Source organism: Formica exsecta, unplaced genomic scaffold (genome assembly GCF_003651465.1).
Source record: "Formica exsecta isolate Colony F162 unplaced genomic scaffold, ASM365146v1 scaffold977, whole genome shotgun sequence".
NCBI classification, from domain to species: domain Eukaryota; kingdom Metazoa; phylum Arthropoda; class Insecta; order Hymenoptera; family Formicidae; genus Formica; species Formica exsecta.
In genome coordinates this window covers 24,954-36,503 of record NW_021853738.1, presented here as the reverse complement: position 1 = coordinate 36,503, position 11,550 = coordinate 24,954, and the positions used below count along the sequence as shown (strand labels likewise).

Here is an 11,550-nt window from a genome sequence, read left to right as displayed (position 1 = left end):
CGGCATCCAATGGATTGATACCTCGATCGCCTCTAGCCAATCGTGTTTCTAAATGAGTTTCCGGTCCGCAAAACTGATAGCCTGGAATATGTAATTCGATAGGAAATACGTTTATCGCACGATTTAATAAACCGCTACATTTTATAGTTTTCGCTGGCATTTGCCACAATCTTTTATTAACGGCGTTGGACCGTCGATATGTGTTTGCTGCCACGGCAAATTATAATGTCGCATGTATCGACGATATTGTCGAACCTCTGAATCAGCTTTTATATGTTCGGGAAGTTTGTCCCACAATTGTTCCACGTAGCTACCAAAGTCTCGCAGTAAAACAATCTTGGAGATAATCTGTAACTCCTCAGTGGTAAGCTCGAGAATATCGCTGTTAACCGATAGAAGAAGAAACATTTTCGAGACTAAGCAGTTTCGATTTTGAAGCGAAAATTGAACCATCGAGTATGCTCGAAATCAAGCATCTGAGAAAAGAGTCAAAGTATGGAACAAAGCAAACACGGCCAAATATATCATTAAACGATTCGCTAATAACTTCTACTCCAAATCAATCAAAATGTAAGCAAATGAAGCAAATTGAACCATCGAGTATGCTCGAAATCAAGCATCTGAGAAAAGAGTCAAAGTATGGAACAAAGCAAACACGGCCAAATATATCATTAAACGATTCGCTAATAACTTCTACTCCAAATCAATCAAAACGTAAGCGAATGGAACAATTATCGAATGCGGTTACTCCGATAAATAACGTACAACAAAGTCAAATATTGCACGAAAGACCGTCTCCATCTGTGGATGAAATTTTCGAAACTATGCCTGAAACGCTTGTGACGTCGGTTCAACATCTATTACAAACGTCCAAGGGTCAAAGTACATTGTACACACACTTGGGCCCACTAGGGCAAAAATATGTGGGAGCTATTTTGAGTCAAGATAAAGATAACAATATGGATTATGTTTACGGTATTAAATTTTGCAACGAAGGAATGATGATCGGTGATAAAATCTTTGATTTGGATAAAGATGACAATACCGGAAGATGATACTGATGCCGCAAACAAACAGTACGTGAAAATAAGTGTCAAACTTTTGGAGGGCAGACAGGAAGAATTTGAGAAAAACTGAGTAAGAGTGGAAACGAGATATCGGAAACGATCGCAAAGATAGTTCGAGACGTAGGAAGATGCTCGAAAAATTTTCAAACCGATAAAGGAAAAGAATGTACAGAAACTCGTGAAGAAACACAGCATTAATCTACGGCGTGCACCGTTGAGAGGGAGGACGTCCAATCTGGCACGATGGATAAAACGCCAGTCGGCGAAGCGAGTGAAGCGGCCGCCGCGATCATATTGATTGCTCACACCCGCCCGCGACGACACCTCGAACACCTTCCCCTGGTCAGGCTTACGCAACAACGTACCCGCGTAAAATTGGGAGCGCTCCCCCCCATCACGCAACCTCCCTTCCTGCGAACCGGAGAGGAAGGCCGCCACGTCCTCGTTGGTCGGAGGACGGCCAATCCGCCTGGCCACAACTCCCCGCAGAGACGCCCACGCGAGCGCCCCGACCGTCGCATCGCCAGCTGTAAGCATCTCATTTAGGAAATAATTGTTTAATTAAGATATTTATTTTTCTAAGAAAAAAAATTTGTTCTATAATTATTAATATTAACCACATAAAATAGCTTTTTAAATAAAATATAACACGTAATTACATATAACATATATGCGCATATAATAATGTCATTTTTAATTATTGTACAGTCAATATTGCATATCTCACACAACACAGTATTAATTAGGATTTACTATCTATTAATTTTATTATTTTTGGTATTAACGTTGCACTTTAATAAAATTGTACTGTTGTAAGCAACAATTACCACACGAAAACAATAGAACTCCGCCATGCAGTAACTTAATGCCATCTATGAAAATCGGGCACGAACTTATGCAATCATCCAATATATATCATTTAATTAATAATTTATTCAGTTATCATTCTTAAAATCTTGCTGTTTACTCGATTGGCTCACCGTCTGGATCGATTATTTGTCCTGTCGACGTCGATGCCGGCATTGTAGTCACACTGTGTATTTGTTGTGGATCCGGCTGTGTTGTAGGCTCTTTATTGTCCTGATTTTGGATCCTTCGGACTTTGAAGGATCCAAAATCCGGACCCTGAGGATGTAGTCTATCCTCTACTTCATTAGAATTTAATTGAATGGAGACTTGACTATCTTTTAACTTCACATAAAAACCAGATTTTATTTTTGTCTGGTTTGGATTTTTATCTTTTCCCTTAGATGGCTGAATTGATCTTGATTTGTCGTTGCTTGATTTGTCTCGAACTTTCGACTTTTTTGCAATGCTTGTTCTATGTTCTAGATCGTCATCAAATCTTCTTTTACTTGGTTCGTTATTCTGTTTTGAGTCGTCCATTGCTTTGTTTTTGCACACACGCCGCGTTGGGCGGCGCCTAATATGGCGACCGTCATAGCGGCCGGTCTCAAGATGACCGCCTTAGATGTTGTTGTGGCCAGCGACGAAGATGGTGGATGTGTCGCTAGCCCCGCTGCAGTGACGGCCGCGTATGAGGGGGACTCTCCTGCTGCTCCGGGTATTGTGGATGCTGTTGTTCCCGCAGATGGTGTTGTTGCAGGTGCGGTGGTGGACGTCGTGGCCATGGAGTGTGACGTGGGTTGCCGCGAGGATGTACGGCTTCGCGACGATGCTCCAGCTGACGCCGATGCAGATGGGGCGGCTGCAGAGGCCCGGGTCTGCACACCTGAAAGCCCACCATTATCAGACAAAGTTCTTTGTGCTCCGCGAGTGCTGCGACACGCAACCTCTGTCCGGGGGACGTGCTCCTTCTCAAAATGTTCCTTGACGCGTCTGTATGAGACCGCGCCTGTCCCTCTAAAATTACAAATTGAGCACACATACGCTATAGTGTCGCCCGGATGAAATTTTCGTAAATGTCTAGCTAAATGCTGCGTGTCGCAGAAATCACCCCTCGACCTAACATTACGCTCCGCACTCCCCAAGCACCGTGCACAACGCACCCGCTCCTCTAGGGGATACGCAAGCACAATTTCAATGGGACTCTGCGCCATAACTATATGAATAAATAAATAAATATAAACAATTAATAAAATTAAGACGCGCAGTGCGTGTGGAACCCCGTGCGCGGAGCCCGAGGGCGGCACGCGGCGGGCTAACCTACACACGATATATGTCGGTCACCCGCGGCAGCATGTCACGGGATGGCGGCACGCGGTGACAGCAACAGGTGTAACGACGCACCGCCACACTGAGACACACCGCACACACGCACCACACCCGCACACCGCACACTCACCACACCACTGCACGTCACCGTGGCGCAGAGCCCCAGATCGAGGGCACCCTAACCAAACTCGCGGAGCACACACGTCGCGGCACTTCACTTTCGCTCGCACGCACGGGGTTTTTGCTTCTCGGCGAACTTAATAATAATCGCGGACACTCACACTCGCGGAATAAATAAATACTCGAATAAATAAAACTTCTCTGAGCTAAGTCATTACTCTAAAATGAATGGAAAAGCCCACGCGCGGAAGAGAGGTTATGCACGTGGGCACCCCGGGGATCCAGATTACCGTGCGGATTATCGGATAACCTGAGTGCAAGCGGATTATCCGCCGCGGATTAATACCTAATAATCCAATGAAATTATGTTTTAATTAGATTATTAGGCCGTTCCTGACGGTACTGCAATGCTAGGCCGACCCGCGGCAGAGTCGGAGCAAGCTCTGGTCACCCGCCAGGTTCCAAAAATCAGTTTAATATTCTGAATCCCCTATGGAGACTGTATCAGATATTAAGCTGATAAGAACAGATAAATTGCCGTTTATTTTGAATTAATGTTCCCCGGAGAGACAGTACCTCTCCGGGGTGCATATGCAATTAAATGCGGCAATTGGCCGCGCGCAAAATTTAAATTAAAACTATGGGCGGGAAACAATAGCCCCTCCCGCCAGTGGGCCTTAAAATTAACGCGCTGGGGGAGCACTAGCCTCCCCCAAGTAACGGGTTAAAACGGTGATAAATAAATTGCTCCGGCTGGCTGACCGGGGCAATATATATCGAGATCACAGCTAATCGCCCCCGGGCCGATCACAGATAGAAGGTCATGGATAAAAAGACCCGGGGGCGCGCACGCGGCATAGATATATATAAAAAATAATTATATAAATCGCGACGCACTCATACTCGCATAAAATACAATATTATAAATACGCGACATACACACTCGAAACAAACAGGCCCACACAACATGCAATAAAATATAAAAATAAAAACGGGTAATACAATAAAGCAGAGCAGGGGAACTAGTCCCCTGCTCTCTCGCCGCTGCGAGTAAATAAATAAATATATGTGGGCAAGACATTGCACGCAATAATTTACGCGACATACATACTCGAGACGAAAACGAAAATACAATATATAAAAGCCGCTATGGAAGTGCCGCACCTACGCATTGGTGGGCCAACACCGGCGAATCGCGCGAGGGGGCGTCGCGAGCACCCCATCAGCCGAGGGGCGAGAGGGAGCGGCGTACTGGCGCACTCCAGACACATGCTCCACATAGATGTATCTACTACCAACCGAACGTTAAAGAACAATATGTGGAAAATGTTTACGCTTAATGGAAATTACGAGTGGATCGACGCGTTGTCCCGGCTCGTTGGAGAGTACAATGCGCGAAAACATCGCACTATCGGTATGAGACCTATCGATGTTACCCACGCGATCGCCGATAAACTTTTAAATACGGTATACAGCAACATAAAGATTGCGGCACCGGCAGGAATTGTGTATTGAGTTCGATATAACTGCGAAGCCCTGGAGATTGCGAAAACTGTAATATTCGATGTATTTTTGTAACGCTAAGTCCGTGTCGCGTGCATTGCTGCAGATTGCGATAGTGTATTACGTAACGTTTTTTATCATATAAGGTTGCGAGCAGCTTATCCTGCCTCTTACCAGGTGGTTTGTCGCGTGTCGGGCAAAACGGTAGGTCAGTGTGCGCATCGTGAACATGTTGCGGATACTCGAGATCGACTTCAAGGATGTAGCCTATAGGCGAATCGAGCGCGATCGATGAAGTATCAAAATCGGATACATCGTCGACCCATCGAAAATCTACATAGGACACAGGTTGACACATTGCCCATCCGTACAAATTATTTACATCAAAGTACATGAGATACGATGAAGGTTTCGATGGATCGTACTGCATATACTTGTTATTAGCATGTGCGTATCTGTTGGAACATTGACTCAAACCACCGCGTATTCCGCGTTCCATAAATAAAACCATGTCGATATCCGTAAGCAATTCGAATGCAATATATTCGTACGGAAAGACGCCCTTCCGTGTTAATAAATTAAAATTGTCATTCGGTAAATTTTGAAATCCAAATTTTAAAAAATTGTGAGTTTGTCTTTATTCAAGAATGATGTCAATTTATCGAGACTGGCTATAAGAAATTTATACGAATCGATAAAACGCAATTTAATATGATTTTTCCATTTCTCTTCGGCAAGTTTAACATTTTTCCTAAACGATATATATTTTTCCTTTGTTATCGGAAGTAACTCGATTAGTATATTACTTACAGGCTGCTCGGGGTAATTTTGACTAAATCTTTATTCGCCAGAGATACTGTCAACATCAAAGTATTATTTTATTATCTAAGATATTGTTTTATTATCTGAGTTGCGTTGAGATTAGGTCTCCATATTTTGTCTGTGGAATACACGGCAAACTTTTGTCTATAATCAAACATCTCAATTTTTGTCACTTACAAAAAATCTTGTAAATTTAAAAATATGAACAATTTTAAAACAAATGGAGATCTATTTACCTTCTTGCAAAAAAATAATCTAGATATTTCTGATTATAAAAATTTAACACGTTTAATAACAGATACTTTTAGAATTCACTTACCTCAAACTGCGTTTGAAGAATTGCAGTATAAAATATCAAATTTTACAAAACATTTGAAATCTAGATGGATACATAATAATCGTGATAATGCAAAATTTATGAAAACTAATGAAGCGTGGTTAAATAAGAAATTTGAGATCCCAGATAGTGTATTAAATTTGATTCCTAGTTCATCTCATGTACTTCAAATACATCTAAATCTTTTGGAGAGTTAGGTGAAAGGCATAAACGGAGAAGTACGCAGGAGATAAAAAATAATCCAGAAATGATCGATTTTATTGTGGAGAAACAATTAAAATCTGACGATGCAAAATTCATATATGATTTCATTCAAAAACATCCAGAACACGTAAAACAGGTGAGACAGTTCTGTGAAGAAATTGGGAATAAAACTATATCAATCGATAAAACAACTGCACTAGCTACATTTGTTTCTGCGAAATTAACTCGACATCAATATAATGTTTTACGAAATGTTACGAAAATTGAACCTATTATATGGCCTAGTTACTTTCAAGTTCAAAAAGCAAAAAAGAGTGCTTTCCCGAATTGATTGAAATATCTGATGATGGAGTAAAAGTATCATTGCAGAGTCTTTTAAATCACACTGCTCTCAGAATCATGAAATTATTAAATTTTGGTTCAAATAATTCAAAGATCCACAAAAATTTAATAATGATATCTAAATGGGGCTGTGATGGAGCGTCTCACCAATCTCGCTATAAAATAAATTTTAACGATCTATCGAAGGATGATTCTAGTGTATTTATAAGCAGTCTTGTGCCAATAAAAATTTATAATTCTAAAAATAATAAAATATTATGGCAAACCAATTATCCTTCTTCTACCCGTTTTTGCAGACCAATCCAATTTAAATTTGTTAAAGAAGAGAAAAATGAAGTCAAATCTTGCGTAAATGACATTCAAAATCAGATATCTTTATTGACACTATCTATCTTGGGAGAGGGTATTTTTATCACACATGAACTGTTGTTAACTATGGTTTATAACAAAATATGTAATATTTTAACAGATACGAGTTCATCTATGAAATGTTACATATGTAACGCTTCTCCCAAACAGATGATTGATATCAATTCAGTCAGAATTAGAACAGTAAAAGTGGAGCATTATTCCTTCGGATTGTCATCTTTGCACTGTTGGATCAGATGCTTCGAATGTTTACAGCATATTTCATATAGACTGGATATCAAACGTTGGGCAATTAGAAATAAAAATGATAAAGAAAAAATTGATCAAAGGAAGAAAAATATACAGTCTGCTTTTAGGACACAAATGGATCTTTTAGTAGATATTGTGAAACAAGGTAAAGGCACCTCTAACAATGGTAACACAGCAAGAAAATTTTTTGGTAATCCACAACTATCAGCAGAAATTACAGGTTTAGATGAAAACTTAATAATTAGATTTTCAATTATTTTGCAGGCTATTACTAGTGGACAAAGAATTAATATATCCAAATTTACAGATTTCGCTTTTCAAACCGCTGAATTATGTTTCATTATACCCGTGATATTATATGCCAGCTTCTGTACACAAACTTCTTCTCCATGGAGGAGATATAATTAAACATGTGATAGTACCAATTGGTCAGCTATCTGAAGATGCTCTAGAAGCAAATCATAAATGTTTCAGGAAATACAGAGAAAATAATTCTCGGGAAATGTCACGAAAATGCAATAATACAAATATTTTTTACAATCTGTTAATTGCATCAGGTCCAATTATTTCATCATCACAGAAATTTATCAAGAATAAAATAAAAAATCTCTCTGAGAATGTTAAAAACTTCTTAGAATTCAATGATAATGATATAGATCCTTTTTTTTGTAACGGAGGGGAAATGCCTTTATGCATACCCCGCCTCGATGGGGTTCGAGGCGGGGCTATGTGGGACTAACCCCCCGCCTAAACAAACGGCCGGGGGACTACCCACTAAAACCCCTCCGGGTGGTCTAAGCCCGGGCGTTAATGAAGGCCTCTCCGGAAACTGGCTGTAGCACTACTTCGGAGAGGCCTTCCGCCTGCGAGCCTGTCGCTAGGGGGAGGAGCATTGTTCTCCACCCCAGAGTCCCCATTATCCTGGGGACTCCCATTCACGTTGGGGAGAGGAGGGCCCCCCCCCCTCTCTTCCACTTCCCGCCGATGGCGTTGCGGGGATGACGTGGCCGGGCCCGGGTACCCCACCCGGGTCGCCGGCCACCGGGCCCGCATTGGTTGCGGGCCCTGCGCGTTGGCAGGAAGAGTTGGCATGGACCGGAGCCAATAGGCCCCCGGTCCACCCCCCGCCCGCATCACCTCGTTGCTGGGGGGGGGTCTCGTAGGCCGCAGGGGACAATTGTCCCCGCGCCCGGCACCCCCCCCCTTTGGGGCCTCCTGGCGCGGCATTGTGTCGCCGCGCCTCTGCGGCCGGATGACGTGGAGGGTCGGCGGGTCCCGCCCGAAGGCGCTCCTCGCACACCTCTCCCGCCCCCAGCGCGGACGACGCACGCTACCGCCACGTTGGCCGCTCTAACGGCTTCCCCCCAGCTATCCCCCCCGGCCAGCACTAAAGTGTCATCGGCATAGCCGACGACGCTACAACCAGGGGGAGGGCAGTACAAAGGACTTTGTTGTACGCGAGGTTCCACAGAGTTGGGCCCAAGACTGACCCCTGTGGAACCCCGCAGTACATCCCCCTTCCGCATAGGAGTACACGGTTATCCGTGTACTCCAGCCGCCTGTCCCGGAAGTAAGTTTCCAGGATCCCCACCAGGTAGGGGGGAGGCCAAAGTTGACGGCGGCCTCCCTCACCCTGTTTCAGGGCAGGGTGTTAAACGCGTTGCGGATATCAAGAGATACCGCAATGACCACGCTGCCCTCCTCCATGATGGACTCCGCGAGGGATCTGACGCGGAAGATCGCATCGATTGTTGATCTTCCCTCACGGAATCCAAATTGATCCTGATGGAGATCCATTCCCTCCCGAGACAGATGCCAGACGAGGCGGTCTACCAGCAAGCGTTCCAACAGCTTGCCCGCCTCGTCCAGCAGGCAAATTGGCCGGTAGGCGGAAGGGAAATTCCCAGGCCTGCCCACCTTGGGGATGAGGACCAATTTGGCCCTCACTCAAGCTGGGGGGAAAAAACTTTGCCTGAGGCAGCCCGTGAAGAGCCGTCTCAAGCTCTCGGACAAGTGGGCCAAGGCAATGACCCAGACCCGGCCGGGGATACCGTCGGGGCCCGGGACCTTATTGCCCCGTAGCCCCAATCGGCGGATTACCCCGGCCATTTCGTCCTCTGTCACCTCCAGGTCCTCGGTCCACGGAGTGACGGTCTCCTGGCCGCCGCTCTCGGAAAAGGGGGGACCCTCTAGAGGAAATAGGGTCCCCAGGACATCATCGAGGACCTGGGGATCGAGAGACTCCGTCACCGGGGGCGCCCATAGCCTCAGCCTGTTTAACAGAAGCCTATACGGGCGCCCCCATGGGTCTGAGTTTAGGGAGTGAAGGAGCTCGTCCCACTCCCTAGCCTTGGCTCGTCTAATCGCGGCGCTGAGTGCGTTCCGTGCGGCTCGGAAGCACCCATACGCCGTGGCCGTCCTCTCGGCGTCTTTACGACGCCGAGCCCGGGTGAAACGGCGTCTGGCGGCTATCGAGGATCGCCGTAATTCGGCGATCTCCTCGCACCACCAGTACGCCGCCCTGCGCAGACGGGGGTTGGTCCGGGGCATCGCGAAATCACACGCGTCGCGTAATGCGCCCCGGAACCAATCTACCTCTTCCTAAATTCCCCGCCCTTCACCTCCAGGACACGGCCAGTCGGCCGCGAGGACGGCCGCGATTAGCCTGTCCGAGTTTAGCCTCTTTAGGGCCCATCTCCGTGACCGGGCATCTCTCCGCGCGGCGGCAGGAGTGGCCCAGGATAAATCCGGGACCGACTGCCACCGCACGAGGGTGCTCCTCGACCCCGTGTTCAGCAAACACAGGCCGAGTCCCGAGTTGAAGTCCCCAGCCACCAAAACGGGACGGGGCAGCTGACAGCGATAAATGTCCGCCACCCCGTCCAAGAACGCCTCATATTGGGCGAGGCCCACGTTTGGGGAGATATAACAACCCAAGACGGAGATGGGCCCCCAGCGAACCGCCACGACTCCCTTCCCCGCCTCTATCGGTGTGCAGCAAGGGAGTCGGGGGTCGTTCCTCCATGTGATCGCGACGGAGCCCGTCCGGTCCCCAGCCCAGCATGGACTGGTTTCCGGAACTTGATAGGGCTCCGCCGCGATCCCCAGTCCGCAACCACGCTCCGCCAGGGTGTGCAGGAAAAGGTCCTGCGCCCGGCGGGCGTGGTTGAGATTAGCCTGTAAGACCTTGAGGGCCGCTATTTATCGCGACCCTCAAGGTCAGCCATTCTTACCTGCGACAATGTTGTCGGAGGTGATATGGCCGTCGGCACGGCCCTGGGAGGCCTTTTCTCCTTAGGGGCCTCTTCCGAGGCCCCTTCGTCGCCCGCCCCGCGCTTGCGGGTGTCAGGCGCGGTCTCCATGATCTCGGCCAGTTTTACTGGCCGTGATCCTTCGGCGGAGGGAGGTGTTGCACGCGTCCCTTGCGCCGGCCTTTTCTTCGGGGGAGTACATTTCGCGCTCCCCACGCGATGGTCAGAGGGGCGGCCGAGTCCAGCGCATACCGGGCACCGCGCCCGCCCTGTGCAATCGCGGGCCAAGTGCCCCACCTCGCCGCATCTGTAGCAGCAGCCCCGTCTATCAATGGGGCTGCTGCAATGCTGCTGGACATGGCCCTTTTCAAGGCAGCAATAGCACTGCAAAGGGCGCTTGTCCAGCAGCTCCACCATGGCGCGGGACCACCCGATCTAGATGGCCCGTGCGTTCGCCATTCTATTGGCCGTCGCCAGGGGGCACTGCACCCATACAGTGCCCATGCCCCGGGCCGGGAACTTTATGTCCCCGACCCGGACATCTCCCGGCTGGCAATCACCCTTTGCCGCCACGGCCGACGCTATGTCGTCGGCCCGCAGCGACCTGTCGAGACCCCTCAATCGGACCTCTGCCTTCCGGACGGGGCGGGCGATCTTCACCTCCTCGTCCCCCGCGAAGACCCTGCGTAGGTCCCCGGAGAGGGCATCGGCTCTTTGGGCGGACGTTGGGCCGTTCTTCTCCCCAGAGCCGGGGAGTTCAACGACCATGGCGCCCGCGGCCGCTTCCCTAACTCGGAGGGAGTCGATCCCAAGCTTACTAAGATCGATCTCCCTCCTAGCCCTCTCCAGGGCCACCTCGTATCCCCCGTCCGCGCAGGTGATTGTCACCGCTGCGGTACAGAGGAGTCTTCTTCTAGCAGCCTCTTTCTTCGGGGGCTGCTGTCCGCCCTGTTGCTGTCGTTGCCCTCCCCTGTTTTTTGTGGCAGGGGAGGCGCGAGCAGCGGGCGGTCCTTGCCCTCCGGGCCGGGCCAATCGGTCGGCCTCGGTCCTTTAGGTTCTCCTTTCTCTCCTCCCTACGACCCGGGACCAGGGTTCTTCCTGGCCCCAGGCA

The 11,550-nt window shown here is 48.0% G+C and overlaps 1 protein-coding gene and 1 non-coding gene across 2 annotated transcripts; both read right to left on the bottom strand.

Annotated features, from left to right (window-relative positions):
* Positions 1-3,739: 3,739 nt before the first annotated feature.
* On the bottom strand, positions 3,740-3,918 carry LOC115245423. Its single transcript, XR_003885539.1, has one exon. It is a non-coding gene; the product is annotated as a U2 spliceosomal RNA (small nuclear RNA).
* A 6,956-nt stretch (positions 3,919-10,874) lies between these two features.
* LOC115245420 lies at positions 10,875-11,207 on the bottom strand. Its single transcript, XM_029823729.1, has one exon. The coding sequence runs from the start codon at positions 11,205-11,207 to the stop codon at positions 10,875-10,877; it is 333 nt and encodes a 110-aa protein (XP_029679589.1).
* Positions 11,208-11,550: the final 343 nt, after the last annotated feature.

Excerpts from the sequence above, each read along its gene's own strand:
- LOC115245420 (XM_029823729.1), bottom strand. The coding sequence starts at position 11,207 with ATGGTCGTTGAACTCCCCGGCTCTGGGGAGAAGAACGGCCCAACGTCC.